At 38.9% G+C, this 27,783-nt stretch overlaps 1 protein-coding gene across 2 annotated transcripts in view; it reads right to left on the reverse strand.

Moving 5' to 3' along the window:
- PTPRO (protein tyrosine phosphatase receptor type O) overlaps window positions 1-27,783 on the reverse strand; it is a 152,985-nt gene that overhangs the window by 40,299 nt on the left and 84,903 nt on the right. For both annotated transcript variants that reach the window (XM_086467021.1, XM_086467012.1), the window contains exons 2-10: window positions 25,224-25,497; window positions 17,068-17,226; window positions 14,551-14,703; window positions 12,461-12,907; window positions 11,303-11,464; window positions 8,392-8,591; window positions 5,893-6,013; window positions 3,654-3,847; window positions 1,072-1,183 (exon numbers count right to left, since the gene is read on the reverse strand). In XM_086467021.1, the coding sequence (XP_086323147.1) occupies window positions 1,072-1,183; window positions 3,654-3,847; window positions 5,893-6,013; window positions 8,392-8,591; window positions 11,303-11,464; window positions 12,461-12,907; window positions 14,551-14,703; window positions 17,068-17,226; window positions 25,224-25,497 (1,822 nt within the window). The remainder of the gene's footprint in view (window positions 1-1,071; window positions 1,184-3,653; window positions 3,848-5,892; window positions 6,014-8,391; window positions 8,592-11,302; window positions 11,465-12,460; window positions 12,908-14,550; window positions 14,704-17,067; window positions 17,227-25,223; window positions 25,498-27,783) is intronic.

Here is a 27,783-nt window from a genome sequence, read left to right on the forward strand (position 1 = left end):
TTGTCCTTCCTAATTTGATTTCTACAGATGGAAAAGATGAGCGAGGCATACTTTATTTCCTTTCACAGTGCATCTGAATTACTGCTTTCAGTCACCTTCTGCAAGGTGAACTAAACAGCACTGTATAAAAGTAAAATGAGTCAATACAGAACTTTGACTTAACCAGCCTGGATGCTAGGAGCACGTGGCAAGGCACTAACAGGACCTCTTGTATGGTGCTCCCTCTACGGCTGATCTGTTTGACATATTGAAGATTCAAACCCAAAGAATCTGACAAGAGACAACAGAGTGTGATAAATGCAAGGCTGGTCCCAACTGGAAGTGGGCCATCCACGTGGTTATATCAATTTACTGCAGCTGAGAATCCAGATTAGAAATTAACTTGCCAGCATCACACAGTTTCCCAAGGCCAATTTACCCATTGCGGGTGCAATGCCTTGATCAGAAGAGCACCCTTCTCTCCTTACTGTGAGCAAGCAAAAAACACCCAGCAGAAAAGGCAAAGCTGGAGGACAAGAATAATGTGCTACTGAACATATTACCTGCCTCAGTCTGCCTAAGAGTGCATAACTCTCTATGTTAGCTAAGGTGCCACATAAATCATGGTCTGATCTGTGGATCACCGGGAGGGGGACAGAGGAGGAAAAAGCATTTAGAAATATTGCAAATATATGGAAAAATGTTTCATAACATTAGAAAACCTAAGAATTCAGATTTACTTATTTACCCATTAACTTCTCAATGTGTAAAAGAGATGGTGTTGTAAAAGATGAACAGGATCGCTGTCCCTCACTGGAGCCATGCATTCAGCTGATGGAGGACTGGAACAAGGTAATCAAGCACTGTGCTTTGCATAGGGAAACTACATGTATTCATTTAAAGCAGTCCTCAGACCTTTCCTTAAAAAAATCCACCCAAAAACCCAAACAAAACCAAACCCCCAAAAAACCCATTTAGCTGTTAAATATCCTAACTTGCAAGTACCTGGGTGAAGCACAGCACCCAAGTTGGACTTTCTCAGCATTTGTTCTCCCAGGAGCATTTCCACAGTCTTTCCACATGGCTGCTTACCTGTTATGAAGCTGATTGTGGAGCTGTCACAGCAGCTCAGCTCTGGGTCCCCCCAAGTCACCATGGTGACCCGGAAATTGTAATACCAAGCAGGCAGCAGGTTAGCTATTCTCTGTAAAGCGACAAAAGACAAACAGCAGCTCAGGACAAAATTCACCATCATGAGGTGTGACTTACAGAACACAACAATATTCATAAATCTAGTGCCCATGCTCATTTTACTTGAGCTCCTCTTCCTCACTCCGTGGAAATCTCTAAAATTTGGCATCTGAATTTATTAAAAAATTTGTGCAGTGGGAGCAAACACGGTTATGATGGCTCTGCTACTTATCCATGTGCATGTGGTCTGAGGTCCTACTCACCATGGGAACTTCTCATTGATTTCCAGGGCAGCAAGAACGATTTCTGCAGAGCAATCTGCCATCAACAAAATTCTGATTTGATGAAGGAAGAATATTTAACTGGAAAATGTAAGCTTTTCTATTTTAATTAAATAGGGTTTGAGGATAAATTAGGAACAATATTTTTGACTCATATATTGTCACTACAACAGAATTTTCCAATTTTCAAAGTACATTTCACTTTGTGTTATCATTTATTATAAATGAATATGAATGAAACATAAATGACTTATGAGACATAAATTATATATATAAATAGAAATGAGATATAAATGAAGTATAAAATGTAATATATTTTATATTATAATATTGTATATAATATTTAAGTTAAAATTCAAATACTTCCATTGACAGCACAAAACACTCCAAATATTTAATTTTATGTTTAAATGAAAAGCCTCAAGATATTTTTAAATTGCAAAATAAAAGCAAACTGGAAATAATGAAAATTTTCAACAACTTAGAAATTACTGTTTTTACAGATCTCTGCTGTTTGCAGTGGCCTTTTTTTTCCCAGATACTACAAAGCGACCCAAATACAGGGTTTGTGGAGTATTCTTTTTATGCTTTTTAGAAAAGGTTGTATCTAATTAGCACCAAAACTTTGAAGATGCTTGGACTTCTGACATGTCCCTGGTGTAACACTGAAAATCCCAACATTGTTTTGACAATTTTAAGGTAAGATGCAGAGCACGAATGAATGAAGCAACTAAACAGAGTTAAAGGGCAAATTCAGTTCCAAAGGTTCACTCCAAGTGCTAATGCTTCACGAAGTAATTTTTGATGTCAGCTGCCAGAGAGCTTGATTTTTGGATCTACTGTCTTCTCACTGGGCTTGACACTGTTGCTCCAGAATACACCACTCAGAGATGTCAGTAGATGACAGGGAAATTTGTGGGACTTGGTGGGATTCTGGAGCATCTCTACAGAACCCAAACAGAAGTTCAGGGATACCTACCTGTGTGTTAAATGCTGTAACAGAAGAACAGGGAGACACTCTTTTTTTCTAATTCAGGCTTAGTCTTTAAAATTATTCTTTAAGAAATGCTCATTTTAGCTGTGATATAGCACTGTCACATTTCAGACTGAAATTCAAAAGAATTCCAACTTGGCTTCCTTGAACAGGATTTGCAACAGTAAGGGACAATATAATCTGATTTTCTAATGAACCACATTTACTGTGGAAGATGGCATTATTTCTAAGATGACTGGAATCACTCAGGTATTAATCTAATTGTGCTGAGTCATGATTACAAGATATTAATTACTCATTTGGTAAGTTATTTTTGTTTTTAATTTCCCTAGAGATTTATGTGCTAGATTTACAGTCACATACCAAATTACAGTTAAGCTTCTATAGCCAAAATGACTCTACAAATGGTATTATGCAAATCAATTACAGTAAATCACTGTGGCTCTCATAAGCAGCAAAAGTTATTGCTATCCTTTTTGCACACTCATAACTTTCTGAACAACTAATTTCAGCTAAAATTGCTTTCTGTCTTGTGCTACAGTGAAGTCAGAATAAAATCTGTTCACCTTCTCTAGGAAATAATGGAAAATAAGATGAAAATTTCACATTATTTCTGAAAAGATACATTTGCGTATACATGTATATGTGCGCATATGCGCGTGCTTTTCCAGAGATCAGTCTCCATCTAGTTGAAATCCTGGCATAAGTCTTTGTAGGTTCAGAAACACGGAGGCTATTTTCACAAGAACATCTCTGCAGCTAAGCCTTCCAGATGGCACACTGCAAGACTAGCCTGCAAGCCCCAAATCCATATTAACAATATTAATTATGTAGATAAGGCTTTGGACTATTTCCCCCAAGGAGATGACAGAATTTTTAAAGCCTTGACTGACAAACTGACCCACAAACTGAAGCTGCCTCTGGACTTGCTGAATATGCCTGTTTGTCAACAAAAAAAAAAAAGGCTCATCTCCTATCTTATCACTCCGTTAAAATTTCGCATGGTTCAGCTGGAATTCCCTTCCTTTAGAACAGAAAATGCCTCTAGCATCCTGGCCATTTTCTCTGCTTCGCCTGGAAAAACATGCCAGGCTTAAAGGCACATATATATATATATATATGCACAGGGGAAAGGCTGGGCAAAGAAATGTCAGAAGGTACCAGGGCCACAAGCAGGGGAAAGCAGTACTCAGTAATGGTCACCTTACCACGGAGGCAGTTAAGGAGATGGTTGCTGCTATCTCATAGTAGGTTGTCCACTCAGAGGTCATCGTTGATGGGTTGAAGTAAAACATTTCTACAACGTATTTCCTGAACACCCCAAGGAAAGGTCTGTTCCAGCTCAAAACCACAGCAGTAGGTCCCAAAGGGTAAAGTGTCAGATCCTTTATTCCAGTGGGCACTATAAATCAGAAATTGTGGTTAGTAATGTGTGTGTTACCAGTTACACTTAAAACCAGTATCTTTCCTTAACCAAGTTCTACTTATTTCTGGTTTGTTCCTGACTTTAATTTCCAAGAGCTTCCTTGTCACAAGCCTTGAATACCATTTTCTCAGCATTTGTTCTCCAGTTTGTTATGTCTCTTTTTTCAGAAATGACTACAGGCTACTTGGTGTTGGCTGCTTAGCTTGAGGTAAAGTACAGGGCCTGATCTTTCATAAACGGAGGGTTCTATTCTGCTTTGAAAACCAGGATGTTAAAGAGATGTTTCAAGTTGCTCAGAAACAAAAACATCAAAAGCCATAACACTTTGTAAGATGAAGACTATGAGAAAGAACAGTTTTTATGGCTAGCCCTCCTTGCCTGGGGAACCTAAAGGTGCTGTTATGTGTTGCTATTCTTGCTTCAGAGATGACGACACTGAGAAAGAGGAGTCAAGCGATTTGAAAAAATGTCACATAAGGGTCAACTTCTGCAACCTTACTTGTCTGGAAAGCAATTATTCTTCATGACTTAACTGATGCTACTTAAATAAATACTTTGCTAACATTTACAAGGGTGGCAGAGCTCCAGCTATTGCATGCCAGGTCAGAGCTGAGACCAGCACCCTGATTACTCCTGCCCATGTTAGCACATGATTGCCTTTCCCTTCATAAACCATTTACCACATCTTTTCTTTGCTTTCTCTAAAGTGTTAATACTCACCCAGTGAAAGTGAGGCTTAGAATAAACATGGGAAGAACAGAATACTTTTAAAAGTGTATTTTATCTTATTTCAGTTTCATTTATCATTACCACCACTCATGATTTCGCATAACAGTTTGTTTCGCAGTTCTACTATTTTACTATCGAATTCAATATCCTATTACGAAATGAAAACTCATACAACTGTTGTTTTACTGCATAAAAACATCCCCTTTATAATAAAAACCGTATGAGATGTTTTGTTTAGGAATCGATTGCCAGTCTTAGTAAGAACCTTTTATGGTTGTGAGGCCATGGAGAAAACTGGAGAAAAGGAAGGAACTTATTCACTTTGGGAATAAATGACTTCACTTTCTCAAGTGAAAATAAAATTTTGCAGATTTCGGAAGTAACTATAGTGAGAAAGAACATTAAAAGTATTTGTAAAAATTGTCCAATGACAGAGATTTTAATAATAAAGTATATATATTTTTACTTACTATTTTTTCCTTTACTGAAATATACTATACTCTCTTTTCGATTTTTTATTCAGGCTCAAATTATGAAAATATATAAGGAGACTGCCTAGAATGAAAAGGCTTTCACCATATTTACTAGTTCATATATTTGCTTTCATTTAAAGTTTCAATTCTTACGAGGTTAACTTTGTTTTTTTCTGTTTCATTTTCTTCCCTACATCACAGAGAAGCAGAATGAAAAGTATTGAAGATCTCTAACTTTCAGCCACCTGCTCTCCCACAAGGCAGACTGTTTGTAAAAAGGAGAAGCTGGGTGACTGGTTAAATACTTCTCTGCAAATGTAACGCTATACACTGAGTCTCTTTCTCTTTGCCCTTTCTCGTCTAAATACATTTTGTTAAATATGTATTAAAAATAAATGATACTGAAACTAAAAGATACTGAATTCTATCACTTGGCTACACCTAAGTGAGGTGACTCCCACCCTAAATGACATAGACCACGAAAACTGCTAGAGACAAACATATATTCAGACATCTGGAGGTGAGGACGGTTCTTTCCACAGGGCACTCTATCTGTGAATCCTGACCATAACTGCTCTCTAGTTGCGTTTGGTAATAACATTTAAATGTGAAATATCTATCTTCCATTGAAGGAGTATTTTTCCCACCTCAGTAATGGGCTAGACAATACAAGAAAATATTCTCAATAATTATTCATTACATTTGAAATAACCAACATGACAATTTTGTACTCCTTCATGGACTCTAAGACTTAATGAATATACTACACATATTTAAAACCAAACCAAACAAATTTCAAACAGTAGATGCAGGGGTTACCAATGGAAAATGTAACAGGATCAGAGGGTGGTCCAACCAACGGTCCTTTCCGTAAGTAAACCACAACTTGGTACTGGGCACCAGGAACAAGATTTTCAATAAGGCTGCTGCTTGAATTCACCTAATAGGAGAGGAACATATCAGATATGAAGTACTTACTTGGTTATTTAAAAGAACATTTGGAGTGTAGTTGAACTACTCTAGTTACAAAAGGAATGATTCTGAACACACTGGCATCAGCGGCTGAAATTCTATTCATTAAGCCCAAAATGACAAAACTGTGAAAGTGGTCAGGACCGACTTGACAAATAGTCTGACTCAGAACACCACACTTGCCTTGCTGCGTAAGGTCAGCCGTCACACTACAGACCCACTCTCTCCTACTGTCGAAGTTTATTGAAATATTCAGGCTATATCCATATTCAGGTGATATTATTCAGGCTGAAGTATTTAGACTGTGTGTTTTCAATAAAACACTGAGGCTTTTCATCGGCCATCTGATTCATCTGCAGCTACGCGAGCTGAAGGCAGCTGTCTTCTGAATGAATGTGTTAGGTGACTGCATGGTGAAATTGGAGAGAAATTACTCTCTCTCACCTCCCCTGCACAGTACTACAAAACCTAAGGGACATTGTGATTTTTCTTTTCAGTTTGAAATAACCATTAAAATTTCTGCTGTGCCACACCAGGTTTCAGTCACAGCTGGAGGCGGAGTACCTGACTGACCAAGTGATTCCTGGTCTGATACAATATGAGAAGTCTTATCTCCTGAAGAGCCAGCTCACAGCAAATGCAGAGAGCAGCTTTCAGGAAAGGACTTTCTGCACCCATTCTAGAATTGCAGGCTGGTATTTCCCACTAATATTTTCTTCGCAACCTTTCCAAAGTCTGTGTCACAGCCACCTTTGCACTGGTGGTTTACTGCAAATGCACATGGATATATTAGTGCCACCACAGATTTAGAGAGGAACAGAATTTCTCTTTAACAGCTTCTTTGGAAAGCTAAATCACTTTTAAATCATGTATGATGTTAGAAATTGATAAGAACTCTGCACTAAATTTTGCCCTTTTCAGCCTGTCAAGGAGAATTCAAACCAATGGCCATTAATAATTCCAGGTATAATAAGCTGATAAAACTTGATTAGAGGTGGTATGAATATTTGTAATGACAGGAAGAAACAAATAACGGTATTTAGACCTTTCTACCTACTTGCAATAAATATGCATTTACTTTTACAGATACCTTGTTTATTCACAGATTAGCTTTAGGTACTTGTCTTTGAGTTTGTGGATTAATCCTGTAGTATTTACTTTAATCATATATGTATATACTTGTGATCTGTGGTTTATATTCACCTACTGTATTGTTTTGCTTCCTGATTAAATGTCTGCACTTTTAATAAATGGAAGAAAAATAACTCAATGAGATTACAAGCTGATTCTGAAAAACAAATCTCAAATTGTCATGAAAAGACACTTCCAAACATTTAAATTTTATTTAAATTCAAAACATTTTGAGAAAGATACATTTTGAAAGACATTTTTAAAGGATGCAGACTCTATGTGTCGATTAACTTGCAGGGCTAATCACAAATTTGAAGGAGATGAAGATTTACTGGGAGTGTTAGTGGTCTCCTTCCATTCCTATGGGTGAGCTGAGGGTGCAGCAGGGCAGCACTGCAGTCCTTTGCAGACTGCTCCATCACACAAATTTAGGGAGACAGACAGAAGTTGCGGCACTGCTCAGAAAATGGCCTTATCAGGTTCTTGGTGAAGTAATTGAGATGTGGGCTACAACCTCTTTCTAACTGAAGCCACATGCCACAGGATCTGACGTGGGGTTGCAGTCACTAAGGGTTTCAAGTAACAGAAAAATGCTATATTTTGGGGTTCAGGATCCTTGATCATTATAAACACATCCCATACGGCAACTCTAAAGAATTGTTGTCTATCTAAATCACAGATGGTCGGAATTACAGTTTACTTCCCAGTGCTGACATCTTTTTTTATGGACAAAAGAAAAGCTGGCTTCTGATCACCTCTAAACTTCCAGAAAGTTTAGAGTCAGGTTCTGCATTCATATGTAGGATATCTAAGAAATAATTTATGCTAGTTTGATGATGATCATGCATGTGAGCACTTTGCTTAATACAAATGGATTAGAGCATACGCCTAAGTGTTATTACGATACAGCACCATTTTCCCTACTGCCACAAAATAGCCTCAAATGGTGCAACAAAACTCACAAGCTTGAACAAAGGATTGGCCACAGTCAGTCCAACACAAATACAATTTTAACACTACTATGGTGTACTGCACACTTTCATTCCTGAATGCTGTGCTCTCCCCTCCCCTCCGCACCAGCCATGTCTCTTTAAATTGCAGAAGGGAGCACTTACTGCTGTGCTCTGCAGCCCTGAGCCTGATAATCCCAAACAGCAGGATGAATAGCAATTTTTTCCTGTATTTGAAAAGTCTCCAGCTTCCACCACCCCTTACCTCAGTGCAGTAGTGTTTTTCAAGCCTTTGACTTTCCTTTTGCTTCTGACAGGTCAGGGAGACCACAGACACGATGGTGCTATTGCCTCCACTCTCTTGTGATGTTGTCCAGGATGTCAGGGCAGTAGTGGAGCTTAGCACCGTCACAGTTACGTGCTGGGGCTTTTCAGTGAGCTCTTCTATCCACTCACCTGTGGGGCCTGGGACATGTCCCAAAAGCACACGTGAGCAAGCCACTCTGCATTTGAGACACGTATGTTAAAACATCCTTCTTTCACGGGCTTATTCACTATTAGTGAAAGAGGCTGGACTGACAGTTGTCCATCTCCACAGCCCTCAGGCAGTGAATATGGCAGCCCCTGGGAAACAGCCTATGACTGGTGCTATTTCACCTGTAGCAGAGCAGATGATGAGAGAAATGCCACTGTTTGAAAATTCAGACTGCAGTTTTCTCTATTGCTTACCAGAAACCACACAGCAATATCAGATTTGCTCCAAAGGAATGTTTACAAGCAGTGATATCCAATAATGTACAGATCATTGACAAATATTAAAGGATAAGCACACAAAATTTTTCGCCTCTCCACATACCCTCCAAGTGTATACAGCATTGAAGCGTGAAAATCAAGTTCACAGAGGTTACCACAGTGAAGAATCTCATTATCCATCAGACTTTTTGAAGCATTTGGTAAGAATACAGGTTTAAGTGTAGATAAAATAACTTCAGCTAGACTTGGTCAAAATTTCGTATTTCCTGAAAATCATCAGCTTTCATTGTCACTTCTAAGTGATGCTTCTGACAGCTCTCTCCTTGATATGCCTTCCTCCACAGAATTCTAATGGTACTTTATGCTTATTAAGAAAATAAAACAAATGCCAGAGCAAGAATTTGGTGTAAGACTAGGCTATGAGATTTTACAATCCATACTGCTATCTGGGTACAGCAAAAATATTGCATAATACAAGCCAGTAATTTGACAGGATGATTCACTGATGGAGTGGTACAAGGATAAGATAAGGCTGAAGCTATGAGCAAAATTTATTCATGACAGCAAACTCACACCTACTCAGATAAAAAGAGGAATGTGATCACCAGATTAGTCTCTGGGGCCAGTGGATGTATGTGTAGCTCTTACTATTCAGAAACTGTTCCAGCATCAGCATTAAGGGAACTGAGCCACCTCATGTCATGGCCCAAAGTTGTAGTCCCCACACAAAAAGCCTACTTGATCAGACTCATAAAGAGGAATGGAAAAGCAATTTCACCTTAAGAGCACTTGTGCACATCTCAGATTTGGCATGCTACCAGAAATACATATGGAATCTATCTAAAATACTAAGGATATTGCGTTTGACAGAATAAATAAGACAACTGCCAAGAATCCTCATCTGGTTCTAAAAGCCTGCAAAACTAATGGACAAATCCCAAACCTCCAAATGTTCTCATGTGTTACATGTAAAATGAAAATATTTGTTACATTCCTATAACTTAATACTTTATACCAAATGAAATTCAAGTTCATCCTTAATCTAACAATCCATACACCTATACTTTGGATTAACATTTTCTCATTTCTCTCAGGTCTCTGTCCCCAGTTAGTAGACTTCATGGAGGACACTGTATTGCATAGTGCTTAAGGGAAATAAGTCACACCTTGTAACATGGAATAACATTTGGTAGATAGCAATGATACATAATTTATTTGATATACTTGTATACTTATACATACTTTAATGCTATCCATATAATGAAGCTGTCTAATAACTATTCTTAAAGGAAACCAGAAGACAGTGAAATTACAACAGCAGAGACCCCCTTTCTCTCGTGTGCTGTTTCCTCTTTTCTCTTTGTTTTCCAAGTACTGTTTATTTCAGCTATAAAGTTGTTAAAAACATAGGAGAGAAAGTGGAATTCAGCTACATGCAGTAAAGCATTATGGTGAATTTAAACCTAAATAGTTAGTATTTGTAAATTTTATGAGCTACCAAAGACACAATTTTTATTAGTAATGTACCTAAGTACTTGAGTGCATTTCTTTTTAATATGAATATTTCTGCCAGCCTTAGCTACTGTGTCTTGTTGCAGCATTCATGATTTGGGGGAGACGCTATCCTCCCACATGTAAAATTGTGTAGTGCTGCAAGTATTCCCCTGCTCTCATTGTATGGGCATTTTGTAGGCTGTATCTATTTCCTTTAGTAGAAAAAGGTACAAAGGTGACCACAGCCATCAGAAGGATAATAATCTGAATTCACTAACACCTATCTCACTTGCTGATCTAATTGTCAGTCATTATACTAGTTTACGCAGTAGTGTATTGTTACTTTGTCTTTTACTAAATCTTCAGTTAAGAAATCCTGGAATTCTACAGGGAAATAATGAATTACTTTTTCTCCTCTGAATTTAGCAGGCTGAACTATTTCATCTACTGTAATTTGCCCCATGTTCTCTCAGAGACCATGTAATTTCAGAGTTCAGTGTTTAATTGTGCAGTTCCCACACTCAGCCTGAGATGTCCTTCATCTCTAACCCGGTACATACAGCCTCCAGTGAGTAAGGAAGTTAAGTATTTTCAAGAATCTCTATAACCACAAATTTAATTCTTGGGATTAAATCTTCTCTTTGAAAGATGCAAGATGGGAACCTGTTTCAGTGAGCCACATTTGAACACTGGCAATGACTCTATCAAATACATCACCTGCTTTCAGTTCTTAGTTCTGCCAAAACAGCACGATGAAGGCAAATCCAGGAAGGATTTTGCACCATATTTCCTTCTCTGGTACAGGGAATTCCAGAAGACCAGACTCTTCTGATCCTGCAGCAGATGCCATAGGTGCCACAGTGGTCAAACTCTGTACATTAAAGTAATATTGGTCTGGGAGAAAAACACAGATTTGTTTGGATACTTACTGATGTAAAAGCTAAGTGTTTTTGCCGATTGACTTCCCCGAACTTCACAAGAGCCAGAGGAGCTAAATGTTGTTACAGACAACTTATATTTTCCTGGTTCTCTTAGTTCAGCAACAAATTTGTGAGTGTCCTCACTTACTGTCAAAAATTCCGTGGAGTTCTCTAAATCAGGAGGGGGAAAAAAAGTGTGGATTAATTGAAATTTGAAAGGCTCCAGCCCCTGAGAAAATGATTTATATCAGAAATGCTAATACTGTTTCTGCTGTGGGATTAAAAGGTATCCAAAAGGACTGGATTTATGTGGGTAGTTTTATTTCTTGCCATCAGCACAAGAGTAATTAATGACCAAGGTTGCAGTGTATGTGTTGAGGAACAATAAACCCAGGCCAAAGTTTCATTCTGTAGAAGGGATGATAAAATAGGGTTGCCATGACTGTGCAAGTGAAAAACAGCATGGCATGGAAGAAAAGGAGCTTCCAATTTTTTATCTATTGCATTCTTACTCTGCCAAAAAACTTATTTGCCCTCAGTGTGAGATGGCTTATAAAAACTGCTTGTCAGGAAATAAAATTAATTTGGATAAAATAGATTTTAAAACAAAAAATCTTTAAGCAACATGGCAATTTTCTTGTAGCTCCATCACTTGAAAAGTCTCCCCATTCTCCATCACAGCCTCTTTGTGGCCTAAGGAATATGTTTGGTAGCTGTCTTCTGAGACAACTGTTAACCTGAATCTAGACTATCTTTTCTGTATGCCCCTTCTGGTCAAGGTCCCCTGAAAACCTTGCTCAATGGCTGACAAAACTGCATGCTATAATATACCTTCGTCTCAAATGTCTATCAACTTATTTCTCCTTCTCCAATACCAGAATGGATTTACGACAACTTCCATGTACACAGCGCAGCAATATGTACAACCGTATAAATCTTGTTTAACAAAACAGAATTGCAAACGGTGATTTATCCCTCCTCCCTTACTTTTAGGACACTCAGCCAGAATTAGATGCTATTCAATGCAAGAAGCTTCTCAAGAAATACACGAGATCTAACAAAGCCCTCTGAAGCACAGTACTAGGTAACTAATAATTTGTAGAGGAGACAACCCACCAATGGAATTACAAAAAAGAGGTATGAAAAGGGTATAAGGCTCTGTTTTACCTTCCCTTTCAATATTGATATGGAACCCATCAAACGCAGTAGGTGGCTTTGGTGGTAACCAGGTCAGCACCATTTGTACAGGAAGGAAGGAAGGGGGCTCTGGTGTGAATTTTCCAGATGTGTTGACATCATTGGCCTCGTAATCACTGGCAACTGCATTGACAAACTCCTCTGCACCCTCTGATGACTCAGCTTCGTTAGACCACCAGTATGGCTGCGACGTGGTTTCGTACTCAGTGCTGTTATAGCGGTAGTCTGGCCAGGCTGCAGATGTGTTTGCTGCTGGAATTTCAGGTGGGTTGTCAGATAAATGGGTAAGTTTTTCTTTCCTTATGATTTCTCGTGGTCCCATGAACGATTCTTCTGCAAAATTCCCACTGTGCTCTTCCCAGTTGTTTCTGTTGATCGGTATAATCTGAACAGAAATGTTTCGAGGTGGGTAAGGAACTAAAAGAGAAGGAAGGGTTAGTCTTTCAATAGGTATGTTCTGTGAACCTTTATGATGTGTTAATTCCCCAGAGAAATATTGTTTGCAGAAAAACATCTAGGGATATTTTGAAATAACTCATTCTTACTAAGATTCTCCTTTCGCTTACATATATACTTATAGCAGAAGTGATTCTAGTGGGATCAAGATGAGTGTAAATTCACAGAAGACTTGCGATTCAAGAATACCAGGAAGAAAAGTAGATGGGAAATCACAGTAAATCAGACTTCAGTGCTACTACAGCAGCAAGGCTATTCGAGTGTGAACTTCTAAGAGTGGATCTTCATTTATTTTATTGTGTCTTCCAGAAAGATATTGATAATTGAAAAAAATACTTCTGTAGAAATGAATTGAAAAACATATGCAAAACTAATATATGGCATAACTCATATTTTAAAAGTATGACCTTCATGTTCCTGTAGGGCTTTTCATATGCTTTTATCAGCCACCTTTTCACAAGCACTAAACATCAGTTTAAATTTTAATATTTGTTAAAGCTTGATCTTAAGATTTGGGTTTCCAGAAGACAAGATTCTAGCATGCAAAAAAGTTACTTCAACTTATGCCGCGAGGTGAACACATAGCATTTGGTCTGCCTCACTGTAATTGCTTGTCTATCTGCCCTTACACACAATAAGTGCGAGTAGCCTCTGCAAACAATTTCGATTGACGCCTTTTAAGCTGGCACCTTACAACACACTAATTTGTTCAGCTCCCCTGTCCCAGCCACGGCCACTAATACAAAACCAGACACTATAATCTTGTTGCAGTTCGTGCAAAGAATGAAGGATGGGAGGGCAGCAGGAAAGAAAAACACGATCCTTTTGGTTGCATTCTTATGGTTCAATATCTCAATAACTACATTGAGGATCCTGAGGACAGAACTCAGCTGGCATCCGTTGGCTTTGCTCTGTCCAAGGCAATGGACCAACATCAGCGTACCCATCTGAAGATTTGGCCTTTTGATTTTACCGCTGGTTCATTTCACTTTGGACCCTGGAAAATGTCTGTGGTCCAACAGATAAACAGAAATATTTCAGGCACAGTCCCAGAACCAAATTAAATTAGTTCTGGACCCTGAACAAATGCAATTTTCAGCCTTTGCAACATTGCTGTCTTGGAAATTAAAAGTTCATGCTTCAGGGCATAAACTGGCCGCCAAGTGGGGCGACTATGACATCCTTCTCCATGACAGAAGACTGCACAATGAGGAAGGCCTTCTCCAACAGTTTAGCTATGACTCACTGCACAAGGAGACAGACCAATATAGATAGATCAATAGCATGCTCAGTGCGGCTCTTCCTGTGGCTTAAAAATTAATTCCTAGTACAAGGCCTAGGACATCTCATGTGAAGCAGAATTTATTTTCTAAGAAGCAATCTTTATAACAGAAACACTCATGCAAATTTCCCTTTGCACTGTATTGTACACATAACCCTATGTACTAGCCGCAGCATCCTTCTCCCGTGCTCCTGGACCAAAGCAGCTCCCAGGACTGCTCCCACACAGACCCTCCTCTCTGTGGGATCAATCCTCTCCCCATGGCAGAAAGGAAAGTGGCCACACAGACTTGGAGCAAACGGTACATAATAATTTTCTTCACCTGTTCTGTGCTGTTTGGGCTCATGCTGGACCCCACTGTATTCCACTAGCGTGCTTTTGTTGAAGGTTGCTTCTGATACCAACTGAAATGTGATGTTACTGTAGCATATACCTGGTAGCCAGTGATTGAAAACTGTTTTACCTTTAAAGAAATCTGCAAAAGGTTTAAAAAGAAAAGAAGAAAGGAAAAAAAAGAGGAAAATACGTCAAATGTTCACTTTCTGATAATGCAACTGTACATGCTGAACTGGCAGTATTTCAGATGTTTAAACATTGCCCAGCCTGGTCTGAGACACGAAATTCTAATAATTCAGTTTGCCAACATTTTTCCTGGCTGTCAAAGCCACTTTGCCATGAAAAAAAAAAAAAAAAAAAAAGCCCAACATAAGAAACATGAACTACTTTTCACAGAAAAGGAAACTGAATCTGGCAACCTGTTCCACGTGACACTGAATATCTCAAAGAGCATCTGACAGTTTCTGCAGACCTTTAACTGCTGCACGCAAAAGCCTCCTTGGTCTTTTGCTGACTGAGGCATAACATTTGGGGAGATGTTCAAAGGGCCATCCACCATGCAACTGAGCACAAGGCGTGGTACTGAGAGCAGAGCTCACATCCACCATCAGTACACGTGAGGGCTGAAGAGAAGTTGCTTAGGGCTCTTTGGCTACAGGAAGGAGTGTGCAAGTTGATTAGTGAATCTCTTAATTCAGGTTGACTTTTTAGTTAGCAGGAGCTGCAGCTGCAGCATTACAGCCCCGGGAACCGGCATTAGCTGTAGAAGACAAAAATTACTCCTGGTATCCATTTTGTTCTCTAGAAAGAGGTCACATATATTTGCTATGATCCAGAATAACCCTTCCTAACTTCTGGCACTTCACAATATTGAATATGTGATTTGTAGCCCCACTCTGTATTGAAGCAAAGAGATGCCAAAATTTTCTGACATCCTTCTGGAGGTGTGTATCTCCCTCTGCTGACTTTAGAGAGAGCTTACAGCAACCAGACTTCGGGAGCCTTAGTTCAGTGCCTAAAATCCAACCCAGCACCTACTGGACAGCTCAAAGCCATTTGACTACACCTATACAATGTTAAACCATTGGGGTTGCGGATGCCTTTCTCACCTCTTAGGATGCTTTCCATAGGACAGTCCCATTTACATCTCTGAGAAAGATGCTATGCTTAAGCTATACTGCAGGGCAAAAGGGAGTTCAGTTATAAACAAATAAAAAAGAAAGCAGAATTTGCTCTTACTAGATTGTTTAGATGGTCAGATTGGTTAAATTGTTTAGACTGACTGTCTAGTTTGTTAGATTGATTGCCCTTGATTAGATTATTTTAAGAAAATTGAAATTTATAATACACAGCAGGGTTTATTAGCTCAGAGACAATACTGAATGCTACAGGTATGGAGTGCAAACGGCAGCGAACCAGAGCGTTAAGGCTCCCCCTTCACGTACATGGCCCCTACTTCTGTTGTCTGGGAAGCAGTGATGCCCGACAGCCTAGTACATCCGTACCTAGGTTGTGAGCAGCAACCCAGGGCATTAAGGCACCCCCTTAATGCACCTGGCTCCTGCTTCCCCTATTGTTTGAAGAACAACAGTAGTCAACACACATGTGCCCTAGCACATCTGTACTTGGGTTGCGGCCCAAAGGGAGAGATACCACAACGCCAAGATCTAGTGAGTTCTGGGCCTGCACAACTGGTGGAAAGTGCCAGAACATTACACCATCCGAGCTGGGAAAAATGGAAAAGTACCTAATGAAAGCCAATTATCTCAGACCCTATAAACTAGCAATCCCAAGCGAGACCCTTTGAGCTCTCCTGGGTAACAGTGGGCTGTGACCAGCACTGCTCCTGAGCTGGGATGCCTCTTGGGCACAGCTGACAACTGGTCAGGGGCGCAAAATCACCCTTCTCGAGACTCAGTCATTGCCTGTTGAGGAATGCTGATGCATTGTGAGTATTTACTCCAAAACTTGAAAAGGGAAATTCTAACTATAGGCTAGCCTCTTATCTCTGCTTCTCTACCTATCTATGTGTTTGTCTGTCTGTGTGTTTGTGTTATATAAACATATATATGCCTTAATTTAGGATACCTTGTAATAAGTTAGTGTGAATCTTGTTGTTCTCAAATCTGTAACAAAGTCACTGTTTTAATGACAATGTATTCTACTAAATGACCTTATTAGACTTTAAATTGGTTAATGATTAAGTGCTGCTAAAATCTACTTCACACTATTAATAAACCTCAAATTGTTGCTAAATCATAACCGTGTGAATATATTCCACCTGTGACAGATGGGAAGCAGGTTTAAATCCAAAGTGAACTACCAGCTCAATTCGAAGACCCATCCCTTACTTCATGATATAGAAGTTACTATATAAACGAACACATTACCGGAATTATAAATCATTATAACGGATATATGTCAAAACCACACCTAGGACCACTGGTTTAAAATGTTTCCAGCAGAGCTAGCATTAAGTTTTAGTGGAATAGTTTCCTCCTACCTTTGTACAGCATTGTTCGGTAGTCTTTTCCTTCCCAATAGCTTATATTTACCCTGGTAAAAACATTGTACTTCTCTGGGTACTGAATTTCAAACAACACTCCTGTTTCTGGAGATGGTTTGTAATCATAGATAGAAACACTGCTCACAGGAAGGGGTTCTAAAGGATGCACAAATAAAAGGAAAAAAAGAAGAAAGGAGCAGATTAATAGGCAAACTGAGTTCTTCATACATGTACACCAATGAAACAAATGGTTTTGCTAGGTATGGCACAGGCACTCTTCAATCTGCCAGGTGATATGTGGGGCTTCACGGAGGTCCACGGCAACACTACCTGGGACGTTGACAAAGCCAATATTTCTGTGTTCCCCCCCAAAACAATTTATGTTCTTGACGCTTACACTTTAACATAAAAACTTCCTTGTTTGCCATAAAAATAAAGGTTCAAACAGCAGTTACTATTTAAGCACTCACAGTCATCACCCCAGCAAGATTTCTGTCTTCAATGCTTAACAAACATATAAAAGTGCCCAGTCAAAAACAACAAAACAATTGAAATTGCTCATAACTTTGGCATAAATGTGAACTTTTAAGATCAGCTGAGAAGCTTGTCAGTGTAACAACCAAAGAAAGCTACCTGAAAGAAGAATTCCTATTTTGATACGTATTAATTTCTTTATTTCATAGGTCCCCATTCCAACCATATCTGAGAGGGCCACCATCTTCAACGTAATTATCCACACCAAACTTGTACAAAACATAGCAGTACCATTACTTTACAGATGAAGAACTGAGGTAGGTACAGGGAAGTAAAGTGGTTTACTGGAAGGCATGGGGAAGCCTGTGCATGGAAAGGAGTTAAGCGAGGAACTGCCAATCTAGTGCTCTGAACTCTGAGCCAGGTGGGCTACAAAAAGTAAGAAAAATACCCTGCATCCTGAGATGTCGCATCTAGACCAGTGTAGCTTGGAAGACTAAGGAAAGGTGTGTCAATTCACTGCAGCTGGGAGTCTGGATTGTTGGTAAGAATAAGAGAGTCACAGTTTTATTGAGCCTCCTTTATCCACCAAATAAATAAATAAATAAATAAAATTTACTCTTTCGCTTAATGCTCTCTCCTCAGCAAGAAAAAAAATGATAGCAACCCAACTATACATTTGTTAAGAGGGCCAAGCAGATATCCAAAACAAGGTTAGAGTGTTAGTTGAAATTTGTCATACTAACATATATTAATAGAGGTAGTTAATGCATAACACCCTCAGTAATTGTCTCTACACCCTTATAAGTATTATTGTGTTGATTTAGTTCCTGCACACTGTAGGGACAGATTGAAAAATTCAGGCTGTTGATTAGCATGGCCCTAGAGGACACATTTTACTTCAAAGTTCTGCCGTGGCAGGCGCTAGAGAAAAACTAATAAAATATTTTTCCCCAAAGAGTATACAGTCACAATAGGCAAGAGAAAGAGTAGATGAAACGGAAGACCAGTATCAGTTTCAAAAGTGGAACTATCCCATGGAACGTGGAATAGGTTAGTCAAAGACGGAAAAGCAAGTTTGTAATGGAAGCGAAAATTAAATTTCAATTACCAGCACAGTATTTTCACCACAGTACTAAGTTTCCAGATGTGATGAGAAATGGAGAACTAAAACCAACTAAGAACAAAAGCCACAGATGCAAACAGAATCTTTCCCTAAGTCTTAAGAAGAAGTCACGTTGTCATTTTTAACTTTGTCAGAGCATGGCAATACAACGGTGTGGGGCTATTAAACTATTTCTTGTGGCAAAGATACTTCATTAGCTTCAGGTAAATATCAGCACATTTGCATGTTAACCACTTACAAATAGAAACTCCCAATCTCACAGATACGAGCAGGCACTTCAGTGATGGGATCTGTGAAAATTCTGCTGACAATTCATGATAGCCTAGAAATAAATAGGAGTAAAGCAGATCATAGGGAACAAAACCTACCCTCTTCTTTCTGCAGAGGCTTTTGCCATTACTTATTCTGAAATAAATAGTCGATCTGACTATCCACATGACCAGAGGGTTCATATCACAGCTCACACAGCACATGATAGTACTTTAAATGTCAATAATAATCTCTAAATAGCACAATGCTTACGTGCAGTCATCTTTCATGTTAGCGGGTGTGCCCTGGGCTTTCTTCCGCTATCTCATTCACATCTGATGTTTCCTTATTTCTGAAAGAATTACTGAAACTTTCTCATGCTAGTGATTAAATTACTCCATTTATTCCTTCCTACAACAAATCAAATAAAGGATGGAAGTTATATTCATTTTTAATCCAAATGATTTTTCCTCCTAATGCTTTGATTTAATTAACCAATAATTGAATTAAGCGGTAATCACCACAGACTCTCTTTCTTGTTGTTATCTTCCACTTACTATCCTCCCCTTGCTCATGGCTGATGTTAGCAGTGTAGCATAAGTGATATAATGCAATTTAAAGATTCTTCCATTATCTTACTTCCTTCAGCGCCAAATCTCCACATCAAAAGCTATTCGCACACTGTGAAATTAAAAGGACACTCAGCAGATAAAAATCATGTTTTGTTTTCCACTTACTAACTGCTCCTACGGTTATTAAACTTACAGAATATGTAGAATGTCACTCTTACTTATAACAGTCTGGTCTTTTTAATTTTACAATTTTCAGTGTTTAGGATCCAGCTTTTCACAGATTTCAGTTGTTCTGAAGAAATAACCTGAATAAATTGTAATATACTTCAGAAAACTTAGAGCTTTATAAGTTATCTGCACTCATTGATGTCTGATATTACATTACAGAAGGGACTTACAGGATTTCAGTGTCCCTCTAACAGCATGTTTAAGGCACTTTTTCATGTACAATCCCTTTATTTTTAGCTTTGCAGATTATATTAAATGCACATAGACAAGCTTGCAGGATCAAGACCTAAATTTGCCTTTTTTTCTTAGTGTGTCAGAATCTGCTGCTCCTATAGCAAATGCTTTCCCATTATATCTGTTTATGGGAAACTTCTGTGTTTCTCCTGGACTCTACAGCATTTTGCATTTAGCACATAGCTTACATTATACAAACATCAAGATACCATATTAAACGTGGCTAATCTCTTCCTCAAATGCCCTGGAAAATTCTGGAAGCTAAATCCTCCATTAACGCATTCAATTTGTGCCAGACACATTAACATTTACAATTCAGGGGGAAAAAAAAAAAAAAAGAAAGTACATTGAAAATAAGTAACATAGTTCAGTCCAAATCAATTTGGTTTTAATATTTGTAGATCAGATCACTCTACAGATTGAATTAATGATTGATTACTGTAGTAGGTTAGATGCAGCAGTACACATGGGCCGTTGAAATGGGACTGAGATCAATTCTCTTGTCTCTCACACTCAAAACCAAATTAATCATGATTTACCTTTGTATCGTGACTTTTATAAAAAAGAAGCCCGGTTAATGGACTGACCCAATTCCCATGGGTAATTCCCTTCATTCACATGAAGAAGTTGTGAACTATGTTATTTTCTTCCCAGGATGACACCATTTACATATCTATATAGTTACCCTGAGTAAGTCATAGCCAGGGTAAAGCTTCCATTATGCTATAAAGATTAGGGATCGTTTTATCTCTCACTAAAAAGCAACCATTTTTGAGATTAAAAAGCTGCTGTTTAACACTTTAGGAACATAATGTTGAAGTTTATGATAGGTAATAGAGATACCACGTGTTATTGCTTATGAAAGGGGAATGTAAGTATTGCTCACAAAAGTAGTATCTGAGCAATGATGGTATATACTGCAATTTCCAGATGCCCCCATAAGATGACAAATAAAAGATGATACAAACCAAAAAACAATGTCACAAGAACAAAGGTGTATCTGTTGCTCTTGAACAGATTAGATCAGCCTTCTAACAGAAATTATGGCAGGAAATCATATGGTTGCAGTTCTTTTTGTTTCTTTGATTCTGATGAAGGGGGTTTTTCACCTTAAAAAGGAGATAACATGATTTGTTTTCTGGGGAAAGCTGAGCACTGACTACATGTTCTTCTGAGTGACGTTTCGAAATTAGGGCTGCCGTGGATAACTAGTGTTTTTAAAGATGTACCATGTCACCCTTTAACAAAGAAAAACACGAAGGTCTTAAGTTTTACATTTCATTGGGAAAAAAAACCCTCTGAAGCTCCTACTTCAACAGCTCTGATCCATTAAGGAGCCAGAGGAAAGGATTCGACCTGCTGAATCACTTCCTGCAGCATCTGGCACAATGACAACTGAGCATTAACTAGATCTAATGCCAATTACTTTCTGAGAGCTGAAGAGATCAGAGTCCCAGGCAGCAGGCCCGTTGGTCTCTTGAGGAGAGTATTTTTTGTAGAAGACAGAGGAAGAACTCTCCCTAAAGGGAATATATTTTTCAGTGATTTATGCAAGGAATCATCGGCTTTTGAAACAATGAGACATTTACCACTCAAAACTCCTAATCATAAGCTAAAATAAAAGTGAGGCAGATCTGCTCCTAATTACCCTCAGAGATCCTGATTTCTCCAACTCCCAGCAGAGATACATTTTTCCTACAGCACACAACAGCTTTGCAACGTACTGCTTTCCCCATTCCTTCAAATGTACAAACATTTTTTTCCTTCACAACAAAGAGAAAAATTGACAGTGAATTTGGAAAAAAAAAAAAAAAGCTATATGGGTATGAGTCACTCTGGGAAGAATAAAACAAGGCTTCAAGCTGTGAAAATGGAGGATAAGTGGGAATTTCAGTCACTGATTTTACATCCATGCTCTTTATTTCTCTCATAAACTATTTTAAAACCCACTAGTAATAAGGTGGAACTTTCTTTCAAATATTGCAAAACACTAAATTAATGATATAAATTCTAGAGTTATTTCACTCCCGTTGAAAAGCTGAAACTCCAAGAGCAGAATAAAGCAGGCTTGAAACAACGGTGTTGGATACCAGAATTACTTCTAACCTTGTCCAGACTGGAAACTGGAAGGAAGGCTATTTTGATAGACACAGCACAATTGCTCTGCATATATAAAATGCATACAATATATATTTTATTGGCTTTTAAATCATCTTTCTCTTGACAAATCTTTTTTTTTTTTTTTTCCTGGATAGAAACCTTTGAGCAGTAAAACAAAAGTCTTCTCTGACTTAAATGGGAAGTTTCAACCTGTGAAGAAATAAACCTTTTTCTTGCCAATATGCTGAGAAGCAGCACATTGCTGAGGGATGTGAATAGGAGAAAGGAAATATCATCAAGATACACCATTGGAAAGCAGAGGTCTTTCATGACTCTCACTGAATTTCTAAGCAGGCAATCTCTTTGAAGGACCTTGCTCTTGTTTTGACATGCACAATTTGGATACACATACACACTGCTCTGTGAGAAAATCAGATCTCCAGCATATGGCCAAGCTGAAAGGCTGCATCTCCCTGCATGGACTCCTTTGCAGACATCATGAGATCCCAGAAAACTATTGGGAAATATCAAAGTACAGCCTTGGGAATAACCACGCTGGCATCACTGGCTATCCTGCCTGATTTATCTTGTGGCAGCCTAATGAACGGGGCCAATCCACCACTGGTAAAGCTCTCCTGGTACCAATGAAATTAGAACAGGAATTAATTTAGTCCTGGAAGCTAGTTGCAAAGTGCCATTTTTTCATATCTAAGATATAGATGTAATAAATTAGACAGCTATATGTCTTTTCATGGTTAAAATAAACTAAGAATATTAAACAGGCAGAGAGAGCCTATAGCATGAAGAAAAATATGAATCTTTGCTAATTATCATCTGCCAAAAAAAATTAAGGAAATTAATAGTCAGATAATGATATAAAACAGGCAGTGGACAATACCAATAAAAGGAAAAACAACAAAAGAAAATGAAAACAAACTATCACCTCATGCAGTTTTGTAGAAGGCAGTGGTCACTACTGTGTTTTATGATTTCTTCTCAAAAGCACTGTACTGAAATATACCTTAAAAAGCCCAGCCTGACACACTGTCTTTTCATTCCAAATTTACTTTCATTCCTATAGCCTTGTGCTCCAAAAGATGAGCTGTGTTAGTAGCTGAGGCTGTGACACGAGAGTTAGTACCCATCAGTCTGCCTGACAGACAATACTAGGAAGGAGATCAGGCCCCTTCCCTTGCAAAGCTCACAATTTACAGCATACTTTCAGTGCTCAGAATAGCATTCTTCAATGCCGCCTGCAAGAATGCCCTTTCTTTTCCACGAACTTGGTTGACTTTCTGTTGAGACAAAACCCAGTGAAATTCGCTGTTCCCTTTTATGTTACATGAGTTCCCCAAGCAGCACTGGCCGACTGTCAAAATCACTGGTCCTTCCAAGGTCTGGGTGAGCAGCGGAGGCCACAGCAGGAAACCCCGAGATGTTGCCAGCACACTCGCGTAAGACAGGTGGTGAAAAGGGGTGGCTTCACTTTCCATCAGAAAGGACACCGTCAATCCTTGGAGTATCCCTGACGTGGGATATGCCCCTTGGAGCCGTTAGCCTCCCGCTCTTTTGGAAACACCTCATGGAAACCCCCTGAGCCAGAAACGGGAAGTCTGGGGCTGGCTTTGATGGGCTGAGTGACACTGGCTCCCTTCTTCCTTCTGAGATCCCCTGCTCCATCTGCCATCATGGATCACACCTCACCCTGCTACCAGTGGCCCTCATGAGCTCTGGAAATGAAACAGCAATGAGCCCTGCTGCACAACTGCAAGTGCACCATTCAAAACCCACTGGAAACGCACTGAGGCATTTTATTCCTGCTGTGTATGACACCTGATGCTTCCATCATTTTCTTTGAAGAAAACAAAGAAACCACAAAATAGGAAATTGGATTAGAATTACTACTTGTCTGCAAATTTAAAGCAGTCAAAGAAAAGGAAATTCAGGCTGCGTATGAACCCTTAAATTGTTCACTGCACATACGCCTTACGAAAGACTTGCATTACCCAACATCATCATATTTTTCCCACAGGACACTTCATGGTTGTTCTCATCAGGGCACAACCTGAGCACACAAGGGAAGGCTGAAGAATGTATAGATAATGCAAAATCTGGTTAATCCTAAACTTCAAGCACCTCGTTTGGTAACATATTATGTTACTGTAATATGCTTTGAATATTATTAGAGTGGATGGCATTTCCTCATTGACAGAATAATGTAAGTACACAAAATCGTAACCATTCTTCATCTGCAAGCCAATTAAAACTGTCCATAGATTCCAAGGTGCTATTTTGCTATTTAGCAAAAAAAAAAAAAAAAAAAAGAAAAAGAAAAAGAAAATCTGGAAATTGGTTTTGCTCTATTTCCATCCAAATGGAGTAATTTTTTTATATTTTTTTTAATCTGTCTTCCACATGAAGAAATCATTTTATATTCTACAAATTGTTTTCAGGCTGTCACATGGAAACAGTTCTGGAGCAACTGCACAGCCAGAAATATGGCAGGAATTACACAGAAATCTGGTGCTTCGCATGATGACAGAGCAAACAAAATCACACCTCTACCCCAGGCTCAATGCACCTGGAGGTAGTAAGAGACAAACTGCTACAAATACAGTCTCCAACACAAAACCCTTCAGCTCTACCGGCAGAAACACATCATTTTGGTGACTACTATCTGCTTTCCAAGTTTAGTACTGCTTCAATATATTAGCGATCAAAGAATACTGTTAGAGCATTTAAAACAGAGTATACCTCACTATGTAAAACAGGAGTGCTTACACTGAAATGTCTGTCAACACTTTTTATGCCTTTTACTAGATTTTTGGAACTCCTGGTTCAAAGGGTTTAGGAAGAACAGCTGGAAAGGAGGTTCATCCATCACACTTATTTCAGTATGTTAAACCTCTCCAGTCAGTGTTTCAGAAAGGTCAGCTGGGGGAAACCCACAGCTGTCCCTTTCTTTTTGCCCAGACCTCATGAATTTTAACTCACAAGCCTTCTCAATACATCTTCCCTACTATTCTCACACAGAGATTCATCCTACACACAAGGAGAACATATGGAAAACAAAAAACCCCACCCAACCTTCTCCACGAGAAGAACTTCTAGGGAAAAAACCACACACAAAGAGAAGAAACAGAAGAAAAGAAGAATAAGATGTTACTTACTGGTTAACACAGTGATTGATCTCGCTGACTTGGAAACCATATTTGAGTTCACTACCAACAGAGTTACTATGTAATATAGGCCATGGTATTTGGCATTAAAAACCACAGGGGCAGGTAAAGTGCTATTGAATTCTTCAAACTGGAAAAAGTAGTTCTTGGATTCTCCAGCTATCTTCACAACATATACAGAGGATGAGCTCACCACATCAGATGCTTCCAGGGAGACAATGATACAATTGTCTTCTCGGACAGTAACTTGGAAAGGTTCTGCATTCTACAAGACAAGAATAAAGACTCTGCTGAAGTAAAATCTATTATTTCACCTTTACCTATTTCCCTTAGTATTCATAGGATACTCATGTCATATTTGCAATAAAGTTACATTTCATATTCTGCAAGAGAGTTAACATCAATCTGTAGCAATTATTTCAAAATACAATTCACAGTCAGCCAAAGTCCACGGGCACCTGATTATCAGGCCAGTCTTTCTGCAGCAGAGGCTGGTTCCTGCTGTGTGCTTTCTGATGCCCTGGCTACTCCATCCCTCACATCCCGAGGAACAAAGCCTCTGCCATTCTTTACTGACAGAACGTGGAGTAGAGCAGAAGGACAAGATTAAAAAGGGTATCAGGGCAAGAGGATTTCCAATAAAGCCATGAAGTGTAAGTCATTTAAATTCCCCAAAAGAGATGATTAAATCAAGACTCGTTTATCTTGCAGGAACAGGATCACAAGTTCTTCAATGCAATATATTCTGAAAGCCTGCAACTGAAGAATAATTTTTGGCACTGACTAAGCTTTTCCAAATATTCCTGTTCTGGCAAGCACTAGGTGATAAGCAGCTCTCAGCACTTCGTCCATAGCTTTGGTTGGCATTTTCATTTCCTAAACTACACCATTTCATTTTCAATATACCTTTTATTAGGCAGAGAGAAAGGAGCAATTTAACCTTGTTTTCATATATCACGGGCATGTTAAGTCATTGCCAGCTGAAAACACTTTCCTTTTTATTAATTGCAAACCAGCTGTCAGGAAGAAGCACTTGTTCTCTACAGGAATTTCAAAACAGATTCATGGTAATTAATGAGAAGGAAAAGTTCAAGCTTACATTAAGAGTTATGTTTTTGTTTATTAGGCCACACTGCTGCTTACAATTTTTTTACCCCCAGTGAAAACTGTAATAGCTGATATTTTCAATTCCGAACTCTATGGTATCTTTTTCTCCTTCATATTTCACAGGCTGAGGGCTCTATTTGGACAGCAGGGTGGGCAACCATGGCTAGTTTGCAACTTAGTCATTCAGTCAAGTTGTTTCTGTACCAAAGAGCTAGACACCTCCTTCAGAGATTGATTCTAGCAGCTTGGCTACCTCTTGTCTCCTTGTAGTTTTGTTTAGTTGGGATTATTCCATAAGAATAATCTTTTATGGATTTATGCTGCAGGAACCAGGCTCCCTATTTGGAATTCACACATATGGTGTTGCCAACTCCTGGCATTCAAAAAAACAAACCAAAACAAAAACCCAAAACAAAGAATTGGTTCTAGGACTGTAAGATTTTAAATAACAATAGTTTGCCTTGACATATATTTATGCTTTTATCATTGGGCTTTGAGATTTCCCAGTGTACCTAAGGTTGTATCACCCTATAGGCAAAACTGTAGGCTTGAGAAGAAAGGACCTAAGCAAACTCACTCGGGTGACATGACATGAGAACAAGGTAATAAGTGTATAACAAGCCCAGCACAAATAGGATAACCAGTTTACACAGCTTCAAGCCTGAGACCAACAATAGAGGCAATGCAACTTCAGCTGCTGATTTGAGGTTTGCTTTGATTAGTCTTTTAGAAAATGACTTTTAAGTTGCTAAAATGATACAAGCCAATGTTATCAATGGATGAATACTTTGGTGTGGAAGTCTGGGTAATTTTTCACAGATGGCAGACTGATTGCTCAAAAAGGTTTGCAATGTAAGACTGCAATTATGCAAAAGCTTCCATGTGTTTTCCTTAGGCTCAGCTGAATTCAACAGGCTTACCCTTGAGTAGATCAAAATACTACATTTCAAGTGTTTGTATTTTGCCTTAAATCTTGATCCAGCATTTGGATTCACACAGATTCAAACTTTTAACTAGGAGTTATGTTTAGATCTGTTCAAAAACAAGTAGAGGTTCTTTTATCCTTCTTCATCTCCTTTCTCCCCGCGCTGAGAAAATGTGGAATGATTCCTGCCTCAGCGCTCCTGATGTGGGAAGACAGAAGGAAAGCACCCCCAGACTGGCTGTCCAGAAGCATGTGCGCTATTGTATCACAGAAAGCACGTTTGTCTTCCAAGACCAAGCAAGGAATGACAGACCCAATTCAGCAAGGTTATTTCTACATATTAAGCTTAAAGCGCATGTATAACGCCATAGAAGTCAGCGTGTTTTGACCTTCCATAGACTTGCATTTGAATGCTTCACTAGAGGAAAGAGAATGGTGTTCTCTCTAAAATTACTCTAGCCTTTGCTCAGCTTTGCTGCTGAACTGTGTGGCACTAACTCAACATGCCTACCTTGCTAT

The sequence above is a fragment of the Leptosomus discolor genome, chromosome 1 (assembly GCF_034619465.1).
Source record: "Leptosomus discolor isolate bLepDis1 chromosome 1, bLepDis1.hap2, whole genome shotgun sequence".
In the NCBI taxonomy this organism is placed as follows: Eukaryota; Metazoa; Chordata; class Aves; order Leptosomiformes; family Leptosomidae; genus Leptosomus; species Leptosomus discolor.